The sequence below is a fragment of the Martes martes genome (genome assembly GCF_963455335.1).
Source record: "Martes martes genome assembly, chromosome: 13".
In the NCBI taxonomy this organism is placed as follows: Eukaryota; Metazoa; Chordata; class Mammalia; order Carnivora; family Mustelidae; genus Martes; species Martes martes.
Genome location: NC_137901.1, coordinates 47054769 through 47077765, shown reverse-complemented (window position 1 = coordinate 47077765; position 22997 = coordinate 47054769). Strand labels below are relative to the sequence as shown.

General features: G+C 41.4%; 1 protein-coding gene across 1 annotated transcript in view; it reads left to right on the top strand.

Moving 5' to 3' along the window:
- Positions 1-22997, top strand: part of LAMA3 (laminin subunit alpha 3) — a gene marked incomplete at its 5' end in the record, with an annotated part of 268142 nt that overhangs the window by 112794 nt on the left and 132351 nt on the right. Inside the window, 7 exons of the mRNA XM_080821882.1 lie at positions 8508-8645; positions 10759-10805; positions 11749-11848; positions 12774-12826; positions 13058-13163; positions 13878-13977; positions 21914-22070. Of these exons, the coding sequence (XP_080678008.1) occupies positions 8508-8645; positions 10759-10805; positions 11749-11848; positions 12774-12826; positions 13058-13163; positions 13878-13977; positions 21914-22070 (701 nt within the window). The remainder of the gene's footprint in view (positions 1-8507; positions 8646-10758; positions 10806-11748; positions 11849-12773; positions 12827-13057; positions 13164-13877; positions 13978-21913; positions 22071-22997) is intronic.

Here is a 22997-nt window from a genome sequence, read left to right as displayed (position 1 = left end):
TGGGGATGACTACAATTTGATTTTAAGCTGGAGACCCCGTGTGAGGAGCCAGTGGGAAGCAGAGGGAGTGGAGACCCTCCATTGCAGACGTCCACGAGGGCCCAAGCCCAGAGGAGCTGATGGTAGGAGAAGGGAAGGTGGTGGAAGATGAGGTCTTTTCACCAAAATCAGGGGAAGGCTTGGGGAGCCAGGCTGTGTAGCTCACTCCCCTCCTGTAATAGGCAAGAATTTTCTCGCGGCTCTTTGTTTTGTTGACACCCCCAATTATAGCGTAGACGTAAGCTGTTTGGGGGCAAGATGTGGACAGAATGTCTCATGTTAATTTCCCCATAATCTGCCAACATCCAGGCTGGTTCTGCTTCAGCAGCCATGCTCATGATTGAAAGTATCCCAAAGGTTTTCTTTTCCCCCTGCTTACCAGTCCCAACTCCAGACTCATTCTGCTAGAATGAATCACAGATATTCCAACCTAGGGATTGCCCTTGGGCAAGGCTGTCAGATTGTGCCTTTGTGTCTGTGGATATAAAGGTGAAGAATAATACAATATCTTAAGAATGCCCTTTTCCCCACACTGCTTCACTACTAGAACGAATTCATTTTAAGGCAGTTGGAAAATACGAAGGTGTATTCATGACAGAGCAGAGGGAGATGGGACTTCCAGAATGGCTGAGTAGGGAGCTCAGTGGGACTCTCTCCAACAGAACAAAACTTTAGCTGGTAAAGAATTTGTAATAATTATTTAAAATCTCTGGAAATTGTCCTAAGAGCAAATGAAGAAACATTTATTTAAGAAAATCTAAATATCAGTAAGATCAAGTCTGATTAAGATCAAGCTCTGTTATCCCCGCCACCCCAGCTGTGTTTTAGAAGCTCTACCCTGGGCATGGACAGCCAAGAAGACGGGGGTTCACTTTCTTCTAAATTCCTGTTCTGGGGCTCCAGTGTCACCTGGGGACAAGTAGGCTGCTGGCATTTCTCATTGCCCCCTGGCTTGTGTCGTAGAAGCTCTATTCCAGGCAGGCTCAGCAGAGAGGACCATGTCTTCTTTCTCCGCTCAGCCCCACCAGTATGGTGGAGACTACACCAAGCCCTATGGGCTGAAGATACCAGAGCCGGATCACCCACACCCCTGCTGGCTCACAGAGCGGGGGTCCCAAGCCAGGCGAGGCAAGCTGAGACAACCAGGAGTGACCACTCCCATGCCCGGTGCCTGCTCATAGAGCAGAGGTGTCACGCCAGGAAAATGGGTCCTCATCTTCAAGTGTGGTAGTCAGGGGCTCTGACCAGCCGGGAGGACAGGGAGGTCATAATGATAAAGAGGGAATTATTTTAACAGAGCAGGGCAGAGGGTGTTGTAGATCTTGGCGTGGAGCAATTACAAGGAAGCTGGTGACTCAGGACGACAGAGCAAAGGGAAGTTTTATTAGAGATAATCAGAGGAAGTTCAGCCAAGAAGAGCCCTTCTGATGTCACAGACAAGTCTGCAGGTTGGGAAGGTTGTGTGCGGGTGCTAGATCGCACCTCTTTAGGAGGAGTCCCATCAAACGGGGGGAAGACTCAGAAGCATCGCCACGCAGCACACAAATCCATTATCAGAGGATCGTAGCCACACCGGCAGAAGGGGTTTAAACGTTGACCAAATAAGCTGCTCGGACACAGGGTAACTCCTAAGGAGAGGAGAGGGTAACTCCTAATGAGAGTGTAGTCATTGAGGGTTATCTAGAACTGTGTGGTGCCCAAGGCTGCGCCCTCTCAGGAGCGACCAGAGAGAGGATGAATCCAAACTAGTCGTCCCTGGCTGAATGTAAGGGGAAAATGTGAATTTTCCCAACTGCCGTAGCCGCCTCCAAGCTATGCGCATATACAATGGGACAGGGTAAAAATCTGCCCGGCCAAGCAGGTTCAAGCACAGTGTTCAGCCAACAGGTTGTATGTATGGACCCAGGGGTGCCGCCGGGAAAGCCAGGCCAGAAGATAAACACAAGGGGCAATGTCTGAGTGGGAATGTCAGAGGCTGGACATTGGAGGGGGAAACAGACCTTGCAGATCTATCTCAGCCACGTCATTAACCAACCAACCCACCAAGCCAAGAACAATCCTGGTGTTGCTACGGTATGTTACCTAGAATGTCCCATTTTCAAAAAAAAAAAAGAGAGAGAGAGAGAGAGAGATGCAAAGAATCAGGGAAGTATGACCCATATGAAGGCAAATAGCAGCCCGTAGAAACAGCTTTTGAATGGGCTCAGGTGGTAGATTGGCGTGTGTGTGTGTGTGTGTGTGTGTGTGTGTGTGTGTATGTGTGTGTAGTGTGTTTATTGGGTCACAGTGTCCTATTTATTTCTTACTGTGGACGTAGCTATAAAAATCTGAAAGCTACCTATGTTAAATAATCCTGGAGGATTTTGTCTATGATTCTGAGTAGCTGGTCTCTTTTCCTTCATTCTACTCTTTGGTATTGTGGCTTCAGACTCTCTAATAGTTACTGTCTGAAAATCATGGAGTGTTTGGGTGAATTTAGGATCCCTCTTTCATCTGGAAACTGTTGCCCAGCAAATCGCAACGATCTTCTGATAAACCCGTTTCACCTGGGCATAATTCCTTCCTAAACCTGTGCAGGGGGCAGGCAGCCACTCTCTTACCCTTTACACATTATCTACCGGACAGGAGTAAGAACCAGAGGGCATGAGGAGCTCATCTGAGATGCACACCCGTTTCATCTTTCATCCATAGTCTTGCCTTTACTCTTCTGCCTTAAACCCAACAAGAAGGAAGGAGGATATAAATGTTAATGCCCTGAGATTTGGCCTTAAACTGGGTTTTGACTTAATGATTGCTCTCTTACCTAAGAGAGTTTGGAAAAGCCCTAGAACTTACCAGCATGTTCATGTAGGTACAGGGCGACATTCACCAGCACTGAGTGAAGTTGAAAAGAACCACGAGTTTAGTTACAGCAGGAGCTGTGTTTTTTCAGTACATGAATTATATGACACTCTGTGTCACCTTTATGTGGTTTAATTTGCACAGTTTCCTTAAAGGGGCACCATGATTCTGATTTGCTTATAGGAGTTTATAGGAGCTCTGCCCATTGAAACCTGGATTTCTATAATAAACCTCAAACTCCCATCATTTTTTCCACTTAAAAATGACTGTTTTTTAAGTATATGCCCTCATTCTTTGAACTGCAGAGCAGTATTACTCCATCTAGATGGAATTTGGTTATCTGGCTCATGTATCTGGAGCAAAAATGAGAGAACCAGGCAGTAAGACCCCTCAACCCCTATTGCCTCTATAAAGTGAAAAAGGGCAGTTTCAAAGATCTGCGCTAAAATCCATGCATTTCACTACTAGAAGATCCTGTAGGCCCTCTCTTACCTATGTCTTTTTTTTTTTAAATAATTGTGCCAAGTTTGGTTGTTTTCTAAGCCACACGCATGGTGAATTAGAAACATAGAAGGGTGGGGAGAACTGCTAAGACGGCACACTGACCGTAAGGGAGGAAACAGAAAAGCAGACATGAAACTGAGGAAGTGTAACTGCTTGGGACCATTTGGTGAGAAGCAGATAGTCCTACTCAACTCAGGAGGTACTGAGGACGTCACTGTTTAGAATCAGGAAATGAGTACCATAATAATGGCTCTTGGGTCATGATGTAGCGGTGAAATTATATCCAAAAACACATTTCAGGAGGATGGAAGATACCTAATACATTTTGGTAAGAGCACTATTTTGTAAGAGTACTTTTAAAATGAGAACATCTTGGTGATTGAAGAGTCCATTTTGACTCTATAGTTTCATGTGACAGAAAACGTAACCTGAACAGACTTAAGGCACAAAGAATTTATTGGCTGTAATTGAATAGTTGAGGCAGCATTGGTTTCAGGAGCAAGTTGATCCAGGGGCTCAAAAGATGTTGGCAGGGTCTGTTTTTCTCCATTTTGCAAGCCTGTTCTATTGTAGATTGGCTTCATTTTGAGGTCTCAGGTGGTGGTAAGATGGTAGCTGACACTTCTCAGACATACGTTGCTATAGACTGAATCGAGTGCCCTTTAAATTCGTATGTTGAAGCCCTAACCTCCAAGGTGACTGTATTTGGAGTAAGGAAGTAATTAAGGTAAGTAATTGATCTGATAGGATTAGTGTCATTCTAAAAAGAGACACCAGTGAGCTTTGAAATATACTCTCTCTGCCATGTGAGGCACAGCAGGAAGACAGCTGTCTGAAAGCCAGGAAGACAGTACCCAGTGACCTCAAGTCTGCTGGCACTGTGATCTTGGACTAACCAACCTCTAGAACAGCAAGAAAGTAAACGTCTGTTGTTCAAGCCACTCTGGTCTGTGGTATTTTGTTACAGCAGCCTGAGCAGACTGACATCCATCCTTCCAGGTTCAAGTCTAGGGAAAAGAGCATGCGCTCCTCCAGGCCAAGTCTGGTGCTGATTGAATCATGTGCCCATTTCTGGACCACGGCCGGTGGCCGTGGAATGCCGTGCTCTGACTGGCCAAGCCCGAGTCTCCCCACATCCAGGGAACCACAGCCAAGTCCACAGTCTGAACGGCGTGGGTGGAGTAAGGGGAAGAGCTGCCCCATCCGCATCCCCACCCCCGGCCCTGCCACCGCAAACTCAGGATGCCGTAACCCAGACAGGCTGGCGGAACTGTGTGTCGCTGAAATCCACAACTCTCTGAGAAAACCCCAAAGTGGTCAGTCCTATAAGAGACTCGGAAGACCTATGAGGTGTAACTGCAGCATCTTTTTTTTCTAAGAAGATGTCCCCTGACATGGAAACTCTTTAATCAGCCACTGTGCATAATGCAATGTTCCTTGTTTAAATGATAGAGTCTGGATTTTTCAAAAAATAAGAAGGTATCTTCTCATTTATATTTTTGGTACAGTTGCTTTAGAGCTCTGCTTCCAAAGCCAAATGAAGTCCTCTGAGCTCACGGGCCAAAAGGCAAACCACAGAAACACGAGACTGAGAAGGTGTGCCAAGGGGCTGCAGAAAGGAGCCGAGGGAGAGCAGCAGGTGCTCCCTGGCCCCCTGGGTGAATGTGTGTAGCCAGCCTCTGCTGGGTTCTGTCTGGTTTAAAGTCATGGCTCAAGTGGAGGAAGGGTTCACACAGCAAGGCAAAGGGACAGGCACATTGTGCCCTTGCGGGAGAAAGCATAGTTCAGATTTTGGAATTCAAGCAGCGGGGTCAAGGGGAGCAGATCACCTCAAGTCCTGTCTCGGTGGACCCTGCCAGACCGCATCCAGCCCCAGAGGAGCCCACCACCACTCTTATCCAAGTTTTGCAAGAGAAGTACCATCCTCTGTATTCCTGGCATGGTGTGGGCGTGCACCTTGAAGCTTGTGTTCCATTTGGACTGCTAGGTTTCTGGAAGAATTCTGTCTGTGATAATTTCTCTTCTCTTGCTGTTTCCTTTTTCCAACAGCTTATGTGATCTTTTTAAGATTTTCCCTTGGGGGTGGCTTTGAGGCTAGTGCCCAAGGCTCAGACTCACTGAAATCTGAGCTTCGTCTAGCGATGACGTCCAACCCAGTATTTTAATTTGTGATTTTTTTTTCTTAAGACGAAACTGATTGCTTGGCCACTGAATTTTAGAATAAAATCAACATGACCCCAAATGCTACATCAGATGGTCCAGTATAGTCTAGCCAAAAAAACGTTCTTATGGCTTTGCTCTATACTGTGTCAAAGATTTAAAAAATCTTCTTGAGGAGGAACTTTAAAACCCTTCTAAGTTGTTCTTGCCAACGGTGTCTTGCGTTCATGTTTCACATTAACTTAATTTGCTCCAGACTTCCCTAAGTACAATGCCGTATTCTTCTCATTTTAGTTTCCACTCACGCAAGTGCCCTGCAGTTTTCTTTTTCATAGGTGAAAGTCAAATCGTAGGTAGGAGACCCCAGTGGAGAACTGTCTGTATGTATTTAGAACTTGTGTTTACCTCGATATGTGGTTTACCTCTTTATCCTCAATGATACCATATAACTGTAATTCAGTTAACTTGGTCCTTTGGGGGATTACTCCCCCCTTTTCCTCCTCCCACCACACCCCGACTTTTCCTCTCCCCTCCATTCCTCATTCCTGCTTTCCTCTCCTACATGTTTCTCCTCCTCCCTCTCCCCTCCTGCCGTGGTGCAGCACCTGGTCAGCCCTTAGAACAGCGGCTCGGAGGGAGTGGGCTGTGGAGACAAGTGGTTCTCCCATGACTAGGAGCCGAAGGGGGGCCAAGTACAGCTGTTCCCTAGCCTCAATGACACTCACCTGACCCGGGGCCAGAAACTGTCCCCATTGGAGTTTGCTATAGTCCTTGGGTTGGGGTGACAGGTCTTTCCTTAGAAAACTAGAAATAGGTCACCAGAGCAAGATTAACCTCCTTTCACCTGTCAGCACAGTCCCATGAATCAGACAAAACAGCCAAGAGAAGAGGCCAGATAGCCCCCGCTAATGATGATGGCGCTGCAGGGAAGGTTTCTGGCTCAGGACGGTTCTGGGAGACCCCCACCCCACTTTTCCAAGAGGGGAGACAAAATCCTAGGGCTGGGCATAGGGGGAAGTCTGAAGGCATGTTCGGTGCAAATGGGTCTTGAACTGGCCCTTCACTTTGAGTTCAGTTTTTGTCTAGGAGAACATCGAGGGGGTTGGTTGGAAGAACCCCGAGGATCTTCTGTAGGTTGAGTCTGCTCTAGGCCAGGTTAATCTGAGGGGGGGGGGGAGCGGGTGCCATGTTACCAACTGTTGGCTTTGTGGCTCTGGCTGGAGAAGGTGCCAGCCTGCGTTTCCAACAGAAGGCAAAGCTCCAAAGTCATGGGCAGTATCAGCGTCCTGGAAGCAATAAGGAGTAACATTTACCTTGTGACATACATGGTGTCGGTAGGGCCTCACCTCACCCAATGGGCTTATTAACTGATGGAGAAGAGGATGGCGTTACTCATAAAATACCCGTCTCTTGGTGGTGCTGCAGGGCTCAGTAAGGGAGTGGATGCCAAGAACCTGCACAGGGTGGACGGAAGGAAGATTCTAGTCGCTCCTTATTCTTTCATTGAACAAATGTCTATTTGGCATATACTGGGACCGGGGCTGTCTGTGATGCTGGAAGACACGGGGGAGTACAACAGACACACTCTTTGTCCCTTTGGAGCTCTTCTGTCCCTAGTGTTTATACTCTTTGGGGTTTATAAAAATGTCTGTCTTAAAGCTGAAACGAGGAGACGAGAGGTAAAAATACTCCAGAAACTTCAAAGGACTGGGACCAACACAAAGAGTAGCATGAAAGTGTTTGCAAGACATTGCAATATTTCCAAGAGGGAGGAGGGGTTGCCAATGTTGAGGTTTGGGTTTGGAATCTGGCAGCTGTCACTGCTCGTTGGATTGAAGTGAGACGTGTGATGCCAGATGGAGTAATTCGTGCTTTAAAACAATGTACGTGCCTTTAAGGCTGGGTCTTTGTTTTCATCTCTGGAGGGTAACTGTTTCCTGAGGCTCCCTAGACAACCTCTATGCCCCGAGAAGTCAGGGGCCACGTCCCCCACATTACGCTGGTTGGAACTGCCTCTGCCGGGCGGCCCTAGCTGCCTGCCAGTGTTTTTTGTTGTTGTTGTTGTTGTTGTTTTTTTTGCATTTGCTATCCTTTAAGACAGAAATAGCAGAAAGAGCTTATGTTAATCAGGGCTCTCCAGAGAAACAGAACCAGTAGGATGTAGGTGTGTGTGTATATATGGAGAGAGATTTATTTTAAGGAATTGGCTTCCATGATTGTGGGGGCTGGCGAGTCTAAAATCTGCAGGGTAAGCTGGTGGGCTGGAGACCCAAGAAGAATTGTTGTGGCGCCTCAGATCCCACGGGCAGGGTTCCTTCTTCCTCGGGACCCTCTGTCTTTCTCTTAAGGCTTTCAACTGATTGGATGAGGTCTTCCCCTCACTGTGGAAGGTGACCTGCTCTACTCAAGGTCGACTGATTGAAATATTAATTACATCTTTAAAAAAACAGCTTTCCCAGCAATACCTAGATTGCTGCTGGCCAAACATCTGAGCTTCATGGTGTGGCCGAGTTGGCATTATAAAAATTAACCATCCCAGAGCCCAAGAACATTTCCTCAGTAATGTGCCCCCTTGGTAGGGCCATGATCTCCACAGACAGGCCCAGGGGGAACGAGGGGCCGTGGAAGAACGCTGAGCCGGAAGGCAGTAGGAGATCCAAGTCCTTGGCCTGCTGTCTGCCAAGAGCAGGCTGAGTGGCACTGGGCACGTGTCTTCATTTCTCTTACCGTTTCTTGGCAGTGGTGGGGGTGAGGGTGGGGGAGGTGCTTTGTACTGTGTCAGTAGCTCCCTGGCCCTGTTTCTGGATTTTGAGCTCTCTGAGGTCAGCGAATGTGTGTTTTTCCTAATTACCTCCACCCCCACATAGCAGGAACTTGCATTTGGGTCTCCCTGGGCCACCTCTAGGCTCTATCCAGGCCCCACACCCCGCTGCCCTGGGTCTGACTGATGTCTTTTTCTCCAGCCTGCCAGTGTTCAGTCCTTGGCTCCTACCAGACGCCCTGCAACCCGGTGACGGGACAGTGTGAATGCCTTCCGGGGGTTACAGGACAGCGATGTGACAGGTGTCTCTCAGGACCCTATGATTTCCCTCACTGCCAAGGTAGGGAAGACGTCAGAATGCCAGAGGGCGGGCCCCTCTCCGAAATGTGTGCAGCCAGACTCCCAGACAAGCCCAGATGACCTACCACTCGTCGCCTGGACACACTTGACCCTCATTGGCCTGGTTCCTCCCCAGTTCAAGTCCATTGCAAATGCATGTATCAGACAACGTGTCCTCAAAGGCAATCAGAAATGATTCATTCTTAAAAAAATATTTTAAATTATTTAAATTAAATATATTAAATAAATAATTTTAAATTATTAAAATAATTTTAATATTTTAAATTATTTAGATTAAGTCTGTTATAAATTTATATTTCTTGAGTTGCATGTCAATTCCTATGTATAACAGTGTGGTCAAGGGGACCCCTTTGAGCTACATACACCAAGTGTTCCTTGACCCCTTCCTTCTTCCCAAGGCATCCTGGCTTCTCTCTGGTTCCAGGCTCACAGCACGGATGCTGACTGCTCTGTAATCCCCTGAGGGGTGACTCGAGCAGGTCTCCTTGCTAGCGGGCAGAGCGGGACCTATGCTGTGTTTCTGCCCCTCTCTCCTCGCTGCCCTTGGCCTTCTGGGGACATTGTTCTCCCACAGCACAGGTGCCAGGGGAGGGGGGTGACCTAGAGTCAATCTGAGAGAAACACTGTCACTGTCTTGGGCCATCCTCACTACTTACCCCTCCATTCCCCCCCCCCCCAGCTGGTGGGAGACTCTGAGACTCTGTCATGCTCTGTGGCAGGGGGCCCAGAAATAAGCTGCCCGTTGGTCGCATCTCCCCACACTCCTGGGGGCTTGTAGCCTCCAGTGGCGAGGGTCTCCAGCAGTGGCTCTAGGGGCCCCTTTCCCTGTTGAGAAGAGTTATTTGAGGAAGGCTGCACCAGACTCTCTGCTTGGAGGTTTTGGCTTTCTCTGACTCCTTCCTGCTCTTGGGAGCACTCTGAGCTCTGCACTCCCAGCTGTCTGAAAACAGGGCCACAGCGCCTACCTGATTGCCCAGAATCCCACTCATCAGAATCCTCAAGACACTGGGTTTTCTTGCTGGTAGAAATTGTAGCCAGCGTTCAGAGGGGCAGTTGGCTTTCGAGAAGGCTCAGAGGTCCCCAGGGTGCAGGGCTGTCTGAGTGTGTCCGCTCACCTCCAGGGGGTCAGGAGAGGAAGGAAGCATGGTGGCTGCTGGGCAGAGGGCTGGGACAGCCACCATAATTCCTCCAGAGCCAGATGGCCCCAGTGGTCAGCCTGGGCAAGAGCCAAAGGCCAGGCATGGCCAGGCTGAAAAATAGTAAAGAGGCGGAAGGATGTGTTCACTCTTACAGAAGAAAGAATGTGAGGGAACATCCAAACAGAAAAGGAGAGACACGTGCAATCATCAAGGGACAAGCTGAAAACAGAGGCGACAAAGGCAAAATGTCTACAAAATAACTTGCAAGAAAACAAGATCCTATTATGAGGTTATTTAAATTATTGGAAAAACCAGGCTCGGGCAGGCTTACCCAAACCCCCTTCCTTTCTAACCATGCTGGTGTAGAATGGGAATGCTGAGACATTGCAGGATCCCACTGCATTGAAGAGAGATTCTATTGGGCTTGTAATACCATATTGACTAAGGCAGGAAAACAAACTAATTCATTGTAGAAATAATTTTAGTACAGGTGGGGAACAAGAGGATTGTGATAATTAAGGAATTAAGTCTTGGTTGACTAAAAAAATTGTGCTTACCAAATCCTGTAGCTTCTATTCACGGGGCAATTAAAAAGTTTCTTGGTATAATATCGCCCTCTTCTGGACAGTCCTAAAGACGTTCAAAATTCTGGAGTCTCCTTTCCCCCCATCTCCTTCATCGTGAGTCAGAAATGAAATTTATAGTAGTAGGCAGGGGATGGAGTTAAGTGGCCAAAGGGGGTGATTTGGGGATTAAAGACCCTAAAGGTTATTCAGGGTGTGCCTTTTTCTGAATTACACGCAAAATCCTTGCCACCCATCTATCAAGAAATACAAATGCAGGTGCATCGTTTTTGAAAACAAATAAAACTTTTTAAAATGTGAAACATCAAAACAAACCAAGAGACAGACATAAAAACAGCAGGCATTTAAAATATTTCTAAATCACGTTCAGACTTCACAGGTCGCTGTGACCCAGCCGGTACCCTGGACTCCAATTTGGTAAGTAGAGGATTATAAAAGGGATACAATTCTTTTTTTTTTTTTTAATTTTTAAAAAATTTGACAGAGAGAGATATCACAGGTAGGCAGAGAGAGAGGGGGAAGCAGACTCCCTACTGAGCAGAGAACCTGATGTGGGGCTTGATCCCAGGACCCTGAGACCATGACCTGAGCCAAAGGCAGAGGCTTAACCCACTGAGCCACCGAGGTGCCCCAGGGATACAATTCTAACTGATGTATTTGGATACATATTAGAGACTAATGCACTGGGGAGTGTCCCAAAATTAAAAGTAAATTCAAATAAGACCCAAAGCCAAATTGTGAAAGAGGTCATTGTCCTTATTCAAAGTGCTTATGTGATATTGTGAATACCATGGTATTCTGATGAGGTTTCTAAGTGCTTTAGAAATGATCTGTCTTCTTAGCTTCCAAGCCTGGAGATGGTGGACCTCTGGGCATTCAAGGGACAGAGAAAGAGAGGTTCTGCATCCTAACAATGAGACAGTGACCCTTGTATCTTACAAAAGTACTTTCAGATAAACATCATTGTCTACTCATCCTCAACATGTTAAATACTCAGATACTTTTCCATTTAAAGGAGTTGTTCATGCTGTCCCAGAATCAACGGATAAGACAGTGTTAACAATAAAAGTGATTTTTAAATGTTTCTTTTTCTGAAACATCAGAAATGAAAATGAAAAAAATGAAAATGTCCAGTTTTGTTTTAACCACAAACATGGATTATGTGTAGAAAAGAATAAGTGAAGAATAAAACAAAAGCCTTGAGCTGTCTGTTGAAATCAACATAGTACTTTTTTCCCCTCTGGTTACACTTAATTACTTATCCAAAATATAATTCTGTGACAAGCTTTGTTCAGAACATATGTTTGAAAACATGTCTTAATTTTGAGATGTCAAGTGTTAGTTTGCTTTTCTTTCAAAGGGATATTGCCAATGCAAGGCTCACGTGGAAAGTCCTTCTTGTAGCATCTGCAAACCATTATATTGGAATCTGGCCAAAGAAAACCCCAATGGATGTTCAGGTGAAGTTTTTACACATAATAATTTATGATATTGCAAATTCCTCTTAATTTTCCCTACTTCAGTGACTAAACCCATGGAAGAGCTATTTATTTAATAAGTTCAATTTGTCTGAAATTTTGTGTAAATGTTTTGATGTTTTTTCCCCCTGCTTTTGGCAGAACTTCTGTCGTTTTGAAAATCTCAGCAAGGGATTTATATCCCATTTCCATATGTATTTTGGTGTTTGCAAAGGCAGCTACTTGATAAGTGGTTTATACTGCCTTCTTTTTTATACCCTCCTTTTAGGCCTGGTTTTATTTTCATTTTATGCTCAGATTGAAGCCAGGACAGGAACTTTAAATCACCAAGCTAAAGGTGGCTAAGTGGAGTGAATATGTCCTTAAGTAGAATGTCTGTCTGTCTGTCTGTCTTTCTTTTTTTTTAAGATTTTATTTATTTATTTATTTATTTGAGAGAGAGAGTGCGAGAGCACAAGCAGAGGGGTGGGGCAGAGGGAGAAGTAGAACCGGACTCCCCACTGAGCAGGGAGCCTGATGTGGGACTCAGTGTGGGGCTCGATCCCAGAACCCCGGGGTCATGACCTGAGCCGAAAGCTGACGATTAACTGACTGAGCGCCCCCAGTGCTCCTTGAGTATGTTTTCATGTAAGCATATCAGTAATGACCTTGACATTAGAATCATTTAAAAATCCCATGCTGTTGCAACCTTTGTCTTAGAATGGTCATAAAGTAGCCATTACTCCTTGTACATGGGTGCTTTCGATCTGGTGGCTCCACTGACCCCAGAAAGCTGTCCCATTTTAGGCTTCAGTGGAGCAAACCGGAATTCTGGTGAGGTTTGCCTAGCAGGGACCACACATGCCACATGGCTGCTGTGTCACATTTCCAGCAGCCTTGGTCCAAGGATGCTCTCTTCTCTTCACAGAATGCCAGTGCCACGTGGCGGGAACAGTGAGTGGAATCGGAGAGTGTGGGCAGGTAACGCGGCCCATTGTCCCTAAACCAGTGTAACGTTAGAGCAGGGGATATTGGGGTATCTGTGGGAAGGGGTTAGTGCCTCAGTGATTGTAGGGGGCATGCTAACCTCCCTGGACATTTTCAGACCCTCGCTAACTGCTTCAAGTTATAATACAGCGAGTCAGTTTTAAATCTTGAAGACTAGCAAATTGTGCGATCTTACCAAACTTTGTCATCCGGCTTATTCTGCAGCGAGATGGTGACTGTCACTGCAAGTCCCACGTCAGTGGAGATTCCTGTGACACGTGTGAAGATGGATATTTTGCTTTGGAAAAGAGCAATTACTTTGGGTGTCAAGGTAAATAGTTCCAGTGGATCCTGAGGAAGGTCAGTGTTGATGGGCAAAGACTGGCAGGAGAACCTCTCTTCTGAGTTCCCTTGTCTTCATGCAGTCTTTCTGATGGGATGGGACTAAAAAATTCTGTTCCAGGGAGTTTGGCCAAATACTCAGTCGAGATGAATAATAAACTGTAGTTGGGGCTGCCTCTGTTTCTCTTCTCCCAGCACATTGTTGGTTTAATTAGAGAAAACGTCACTGGGACGGAGTGGGAGGCGCCTGTTAATTTCGTAAATGACATCAAGACAGTCATTTGGAAGATGTACTTTGTATTATCAGATCAGCTTGTACCAGATCTTAGAGGTAACACTGTGTTAAATACACCTGCAGGCGTGTGGCCCCACAAGCTGCTGTTGCCTCCTCCCCACAGACTCTCGGTAGCAGATGTCGGTTACAAGAGCGCCACCTGCTAAATCGTGGTTGGCTCCCAGGCTCCTGGCCCCTTGTCCTGGACAGCAGTGTAGGGGCTGACCTCCAAGAGCACCTCCAGCTCACACGTGGGCCTTGGGGGGGCACCTCCCATGTCGCTCCGGGAGGTCCCTACATATTTCTAACATCCGCAGGCTATGAGATGTGGCAGGAGTAAGAAGCAGCCCCGTCCTTACTGGTTTCTGCTTCTCCATCGCCACATGGAGATGCTTTGATGGGTCACTGCTGTTGTTCTCTGACCTTTAGGGTGTCAGTGTGATGTTGGTGGAGCCATCAGCCCCCTGTGCAGCGGGCCCTCGGGAGGATGCCGGTGCCGAGAGCATGTCGTGGGGACAGCGTGCCAGCGGTGAGTGTCAGGGCAGGCCCCTCCCGTACTGCTGGGCTGGAAGACTCGCAGAGAGTCCTGGCTGTGCCGACGGTTCTGGTGAGGAGACGAGAGGGCAGAGGAAGCTGTACTGTCCTGGGAGATCTGGACACTGGTCAGTGGGCCCAGTTAAAGCAGGAGGGAAGGTTGCCCTAAAGACATCCGCCTCCCTGGAAAGTTCCCACAGGTACAAAAAGCCAGGTGGACAGGACTAGAGCTGGACGCTTGAGGGGAGTTCCCGTGGCTGAACCTCTGTGCGAAATTCACAGCTGGGAGGGGCCTGGCGAATGGGCAGGCTCCAGGGCCCAGTTGATTCAGGCCCAGCTTCTCCCTTGGGACCCATGACTGAAGGCAGGAGAGGCCGAGTTCATTATACTGGGTGCAGTGGGAGGGAAGGCAAAGAAAGCTCTAGAAGCGGGATGAAGTCCCTCATCTCCTGCAGAAGCTAATTAAAATGAACTGTAGGAGCAGGGCAGTGAGTGGAGACTGAGCTCCCAGAGGAGCTGTCACGGGGACGGCCACTTCCTGTCTCCGTGTCCTGTCGTATTTAACAATTTCTAGATTTAAAAAAAAAATTTCAATTCCAGTATAATTAACATACAATGATATATGAGTTTCAGATATAAAATACAGTGATTGAACAATCTTATACATTACTCTGCTCGTCATGATAAGTGCACTCTTCATCTCTTTCACCTGTTTTACCCATCCCCCACCCATCTCCCCTCTGGTCACCACCAGTTTCTTCTCTGTAGTTAAGAGTCTGTTGTTTGGGAGGTTTTTTGTTTGTTTGTTTGTTTTTTAGTTTGTCTTGTTTTCCTTTGTTTATTGGTTTTGTTTCTTAAATTCCACATTTATGTAAAAGCATACGGTATTTATCTTTTTCTAACTGACTTATTTCACTTAGTTTTTTATCTTATCCTCCAGATCTATCCATGTTATAGCAAATGGCAAGATTTCATTCTTTTTTTTTATGGCTGAATAATTTTGACCATATACATATACACATACCACATCTTTATCTGTTCATCTATCGGTGGGCACTTGGTCTGCTTCCGTCACTTGTCTATTGTAAATAATGCTGCTATAAACTTAGGGGTGCATGTGTCTTTTCAGGTTAATATTTTCCTATTTGGGGGATAAATAGCCAGAAGTGGAATTGCTGGCTTATATGGTAATTCTATTTTGAATCTTTCAAGGAACCTCCTTACTATTTTCCATAGTGGCAGCTCCAGTTTTCATTCCCACCAACAGTGCAAGAGGGTTCCTTTTTCTCTACATCCTGGCCAACACCTATTGCTTCTTATGTTGCTGATTTTAGCCATTCTGACAGGTGTGTGTCTCGTTGTGGTTTTGATTTGCATTTTCCTGGTGATGAGTGATGTTGAGCATCTTTTCATGTGTCTGTTGGCTGTCTGCAGGTCTTCTTTGGAGAAATATCTGTTCATCTCTTCTTCCTATTTTTAAATTGGATTATGTGTTTTTTTGGTGTGGAGTTGTATAAGTTATTTATAAATTCTGGATGCTAGCTGTTGATAAGATACGTCATTTTCAAATATCTTCTCCCATTCCACAGGTTGAATTTTAGTTTCGTTGATTGCTTCCTCTGCCTTGCAGAAGCTTTTTATTTTGATGTAGTCCCAGTAGTTTATTTATTTTTTTTATTTCTTTTCAGCGTAACAGTAATCATTGTTTTTGCACCACACCCAGTGCTCCATGCAATACATGCCCTCCTTAATACCCACCACCTGGCTCCCCCAACCTCCCACCACCCCCCCCACCCCTTCAGAGTCCATAGTTGTTTTTCAGAGTCCATAGTCTCTCATGGTTCACCTCCCCTTCCAATTTCCCTCAACTCCCTTCTCCTCTCCATCTCCCCATGTCCCTGTAGTTTATTTTTGCTTTTGTTCCCCTTGCTTCAGGAGACATGTCTAGACGAATTGCTATGGCCAGTCTCAGAGAAATTACTGCCTGTGCCCTCTTCAAGGATTTTGATGGTTTCAGGTCTCCCATTGAGGCCCTTAATCCATTTTGAGTTTATTTTTGTATATGGGGTAAGAAAGTGGTCCAGTTTCATTCTTTTGCATGTAGGTGTCCTGTTTCCCCAACACCGTTTGTTAGAGAATTTTTTTCCCCATTGCGTATTCTTGCTTCCTTTGTTGAAGACTAATTGACCACATAATTGTGGGTTTATTTCTGGGCTCTCTATTATGTTCTGTTGATCTATGTGTCTGTTTTTGTGCCAGTACCAGTGTTTTTGATGACTACAGCTTTGTAGTGTATGTTGAAATCGCGGATCGTGATACCTCCAGTTTTGTTCTTTTTCAAGATTGCTTTGGCAATTTGGGGTCTTTTGTGGTTCCATACACATTTTAGGATTATTTGTTTTAGTTTTGTGAAAAATACTGTTGGCATTTTGATAGGGATTGCCTTAAATGTGTAGGTTGCTTTGGGTAATACGGACATTTTAACAATATTTGTTTTTTCAATCCATGGGCATGGAATGTCTTCCCATTTCTCTATGTCCTCTTCAATTTCTTTCATCAATGTTTTCTAGTTTTCAGAGTATAGGTCTTTATCACTTTCATTAAGGTTATTCCTATATATGTTATTATTTTTGGTGTAATTATAAATGGGACTGTTTTCTTAATTTCTGTTTCTGCTACTTCATTATTAGTGTATAGAAATGCAATGCAACTTTACTGGCTTCATTTATTAGTTCTAGTACTTTTGGGTGAAGTTTTTAGGGGTTTCTATGTATAGTACCATGTCATTTGCAAATAGTGAAAGTTTTTACCTCTTCCTTACAAATGTGGATGCCTTTTAGTCCATTTTGTTGTCTGATTGCTGTAGCTAGGACTTCCAGTGCTATGTTGAATAAAACTAGTAAGAGTGGACATCCTTGTCTTGTTCCTGAGCTTAGGGAGAAAGTGTTTTTCCCCATTGAGTATGATGTTTGCTATGGGTTTTTCATATGAGGCCTTTATTATGTTAAGGCATGTACCCTGTAAAGCTACTCTGTTAAAATTTCTTATCATGAATGAATGTCCTACTTCAGAGTTTTTTCTTCATCTGTTGAAATGATGATATGGTTTTTATCCTTTCTGTTATTGATGTGATATATCACATTGATTGTTTTGCAAATATTGAACCACCTTCGCATCCCAGGAATAAATCCCACTTGATTATGCTGAATGGCTGTTTTAATGTATTGTTGGATTCTGTTTGCTAATATTTTATTGAGGATTTTTGCATCAATGTTCATCAGAGATATTGGCTTGCAATTGTATCTGTGTGTGTGTGTCTAGTTTCTTTACCTAGTTTTGGTATCAGGGTAATGCTGAATTCATAGAATGAATTTGAAAGCTTTCCTTCCTCTTTCATTTTTTGGAATGGTTTGAGAATAGGTATTAACTCTTCTTTAAATGTTTGGTAGACTTCATCTGTGAATTCATCTGGTCCTGGACTTTTCTTTGTTGGGAGTTTACTTTGATTACTGATTCAATTTCATTGCTGGCAATCAGTCTGTTCAAATTTTCTATTTCTTCCTGATTCTGTTTTAAGAGGTTATATGTTTCTAGGAATGTATCCATTTCTTCTAGGTTGTCCAGTTTTTTGGCTTATGATTTTTCACAATATTCTCATATAATCCTTTGTATTTCAGTGGTGTTAGTTGTTTTTTCTCCTCTTTGATTTCTGATTTTGTTTATTTGACTCTGTCTCTCTCTCCAATGATTCTGTTTAAGGTTTATCAGTTTCATTGCTCTTTTCAAAGAACCAGCTCCTGGTTTCGTTGATCTGTCCTATTGGTATTTTTGTTTCTATTTCATTTATTTCTGCTCTGATCTTTAGTATTTCCTTCCTTTTGCTGGGTTTGGGTTTTGTTTGTTCTCCTTTATCTAGCTTCTTTAGGTGTAACATTAGGTTGTTTATTGGAGATTTTTCTTGCCTCTTGAGGTAGGCCTGTGTTGCTGTAAGCTTCCTTCCTAGAACAGCTTTTGCTGGATCCCAAAGATTTTGGAACTTTGTGTTTTTGTTTTCTTTTGTCTCCATGTAATATTTTTATTTCTTCTTTGATTTCTTAAGTGACCCACTCATTGTTTAATAGCATGTTATTTAACCTCCATGTATTTGTGTTCTTTCCAGATTTTTTCTTGTGGTTGCTCTCTAGTTTCACAGTGCTGTGGTCAGAAAAGGTGCATGGTGGGGCGCCTGGGTGGCTCAGTGGGTTAAGCCTCTGCCTTCAGCTCAGGTCATGATCTCAGGGTCCTGGGATCGAGCCCCGCATCGGGCTCTCTGCTCAGCAGGGAGCCTGCTTCCTCCCCACCCCTCTCTGCCTGCTTGTGATCTCTCTCTCTCTGTCAAATAAATAAATAACATCTTAAAAAAAAAAAAAAGATGCATGGTATGACTTTGATCTTTTTGAATTTGTTGAGGCTTGTGTTGTGGCCTGATATGCGATCTGTTCTGGAGACTGTTCTATGTGCACTTGAAAAGAATGTGTATTCTGCTGTTTTAGGCTAGGATGTCCTGAATATGTCTGTTAGATCAATATAGATTTTTTTGGAAACTCTGATCCCTCATAATTTTCTTTTGGAAGAAAAAACTAATTTTTAATATTCTGGCTTTTAATCATACACTGGAAACTGTGAAATGCAACTTCTAAATTGCAAGTATCTTCACTACTTCTGCATTATCAATAGAATAATGAAGAAATCTGTAGTTAAAGTAAATTTTCTGTATTTTGTTAGTACGGCATTTCTCTCCTTTCCCTTGATGTTTTCAGCATTTGAATTCTAAAAGAGCAATCCAGCTGAGCTTTCTTCAGTCATTTCTAAATGGCAGTCACTGCTGGGTCACATAATAAAGGGTCTGTGAAGGAGGAGGACACATCTGTGGGTATGTTTCCCTGCAGACTAACGAGGCACATGACAGACTGGAGGAATTTTGTAAATAGGTTCAGAAACATTTTCCACCCATGTTTTATCTTTTTTCCACCTCCCTGTTGATAAAGTGAGCTTTCCCCCACTTAACCAGCTAAGTTTCCTTCCACCTATGTAGTAATTGGCTATTTTTCAGGTAAAAATAATGCAACCGAATAAGAATTAAATTACCCACCCTGAGGCAGAAATACTGATTTTTTTACATTACAGCCAATACGTACATATAAAATTTAGAACATGTCCTTTGATTTAGTGGTAAGTTGTAACTAGGTTATAAGGATAGCAAACCAGCATCTTTGATGCCATATTGGCTTTTCTCCGGGTTGGTAAACCTTCTGTCCTTTTGTACTAAATTCCTGCCAGATATTTGTTTTTGATATTGTTCATTTTTCTTACAAGTTCAGAAGGCATTCACTTTCACTTTGTTTTCTGAATAATTTTTGTGGTAATAAATGTAATATATGTTCACTGTAAAGTTTTAGTAAGTACCTAAAAGTAAAAGGAAAAAAAGACCTACTTTTCCACCACCCAGAGATAACTCCTTTTAATATTTTTTTGTATATTTTTTTCTAGGCTTTTTCTGTGAATACAAATTAGTATATTTTCTTCATAGAATTCGTATCCATTTCTTCACTTCACATGATATTGCAGACATTTTCCACTATCATTAGTCTTCAGAAATACTAATGGTTACATAGTATTTCATAATTTTTAAATTATTTCATAATTGTACTTTTACATTATTTCTAAGTCTTCACTATTATAAATGTTCTTTTATGTTAATTTTTAAAAAAGATTTTATTTATTTAATTTGACAGAGAGAGAGATTGCAAGTAGGCAGAGAGACAGGCAGAGAGAGAAAGGGCGGGAAGCAGACTTCCTGCTGAGCAGAGAGCCCAATGCGGGGCTCGATCCTAGGACCCTGAGATCATGACCTGAGCCGAAGGCAGAGGCTTAACCCACTGAGCCACCCAGGTGCCCCATGTTAATTTTTTGACACTATATATAAAATTATTCTTTAGAATACATTCCTGGAGGTGGAATTACTGGGTCAATGGGTAAGAACATTTTTAAGGACTTTTGTCACTTCCAGAAAATTGTAAGCATTTATAATTCTGCTTGCAATATAGGGCCATAACCTTTTATTTCCTTTGACTTAATTATCTTTATGGCTTTAAATCCACTAACTGCTGTTGGTTTGTTACTAGATTGTCAAAATATGTCATTTTGAAGAACTTCAAATTATTTGATTATGAAATGTCGCATAAATAGCATAGTATTTTTTATCATTCTCTGTGCCATTATTGGACTCTTGAAAAGAATCCGTATATAGACTTACAGTTTAAGAAAATTCAAGGCATAAAAAAGTCATCATAATGATTAAACTATATACATATAGTTTAATATATATTAAATACATATATATTAAACTATATGTATATAGTATATATAATATATTAAATATATTATATATTAAATATATTAATACATATAATATATAAATATATTTAATATATTTATATCTAATTTATTTAATATATTAAATATAATAAATATATAAATATATATTTATAAATAAATATAAATAAATATATATTAAATACATATAAATATATATTAAATATATTGAATATATTTAATATATTAAATTATATAATTATTATATGTTATATAATAATTATATAATATTATTATATTACATTATATTATATATATTTATATTATAAATACATATAATATATAATTATATATTATATAAAATATAATAAATATATAAATATATAAATGTATATTTATAAATAAATATAAATTAAATATATATAAATATATTCAATATATTCAATATATTTAATATATTTAATTATATTATATATATTTAATATATTTAATGTATTAAATATATTAAATATATATGATATAATATATATAGTATATATATATTTATAAATATATAATATATAAATATATAATACATATATTTGTAATATATGTATTATAATATAATTATAATTATATGTATTATAATTATATATAATTATATATTATATATAAATATTATGTATTATATAATATTTAAAATATGTCAAATATTATTTAATATATTTTATTATTTAATATATATTTATATATTTAAATATATATATTTAAATATATATTTAAATGTATTAAATAATATATTAAATATTTATTTAATTGAATTTATTTAATTAAATTTATTTAATTAAATATTAAATATTTAATTAATTTAATTTAATTTATTAAAAATTAATATATTTTAATTAATGTACTTAAATATATTTAAATATATATTTAATATATTTTATTATTTAATATATTTAATTATTTAATATATTTTAAATATCACATTGTTTTAGTAAATTATATTATTAAATATATTATATTTATTTAATATATATTAACATATTAAGTATATATTAAATATATTAAATATATACTAAATATATTAAATATATACACATACACATAAATGTATCTAACTTGTAAACTTAGCATATGAAATATTTTATGTCACATTCACTATGGCATATATGGTACTTAGCAACAGTGCCTGGTGCATATATATATTAATATTTGTGTAATGAGTGAATATGAGTATATAAATGAATGGATGGATGGATGGATGGATAGGTTTATAGTAAATAACGTAATTTGATTTTGGTAAGTTGTTGGCAACCATTTAGAACATATTAAGGGTTGCTACCATTATGGGTTGTGCTGAGTTTCCCATTTAATTGCTTAGATTGATAGGTGTTGGGTGTGTTTTATGTGAATGTTTACATGAATGAAAGCAATAATTTAAAGAAAAAGCAGGGTGATTTCTCTTTTATTTCTTTTCATTTATTGTATCTGTTGATTTGGTAGGAGTTTTTTGCAGTAGGTATTGAGTTTAAAGAATATTTGGATTATTAGTGAACTTACGTGCTGTACCCATGTTTACTTTTTATTTGCAAAAGCCCTGAGAACAACTACTATTTCCCGGATTTGCATCACATGAAGTATGAGATTGAAGATGGTACCACACCTAATGGAAGAGAACTTAGGTTTGGATTTGACCCCCTGGAGTTCCCTGAGTTTAGTTGGAGAGGATATGCTCAGATGACCTCGGTGCAGGTATGTAGCCAGCAGAAATTGCTTCATGGCAGGGTGAGGCATATACTTAGCCAAAACACTCTCAGCGAGTCCTTCCAAAAGGTGAGCTGTCCCCAAAACTGACTCCAGGATCCTTTCTCCAGACTATGGATGGGGTGTGGGGTAAGATTGGATTTTAACTGATAAGTATATGTATCAGTCACAGTTCATTGTTAATTTAATTTGGTCACCAAAATTAAAAAGAAGGGGTTAAAGAAAACTAGTGTTTATCTCTAGAGCTTTTTAAAAGCAGTTGTTTCCCAAGTGGGATTAGTCTATATTTTAACACAAGAGACAAGTTTCTTTAAAAACATTTGTAGAGAATAAAAATGGGTTGACTTAAATAACTCCAATAGTGTGTGTGTGGTTGATATTTGACCAGCGCTGGTTGTTTTGTTTTGTTTTGCTTTTTTAAACTCTGAATTACTCTATGAATAGAAACTAAGATCAATGAGGAATTTAATGCTATTTAATTTTCCTTTCCTGTATTTCTCCTTTCCTTCATTCTTCTCTACAGTATCCAACGCTCTTGGCTTCCTGTTGGGATAGTTAGGGAATTTACAAATTTTCTCGTTACAATTACAAATTTTCTCATTTAAAATGTATACAATATTTACAACCAACAATTTCTGTATAATACTTGAAAAGTTTTGTTCTCAGGATTTCTCTTTGAGGTTAGTCCCTTGAAATTGTGTTTCTCAGTGGAGAAATTCAGAACATAAGGTGTAAATTGATGACCATGGTAACCCAATATTTGTCCTTAGCAGATCCTATACTTGTTATGTTTACATAAGTCACCCCTTAGAGGAACAGGGACAGGGTCACAATTCTCTTGGAACCATCATTGGTTCTAAAGTTGCTTCTTGCCTGATCAGGGTCCCCCATCAGGATCTTTTCTCAAACAGTGCC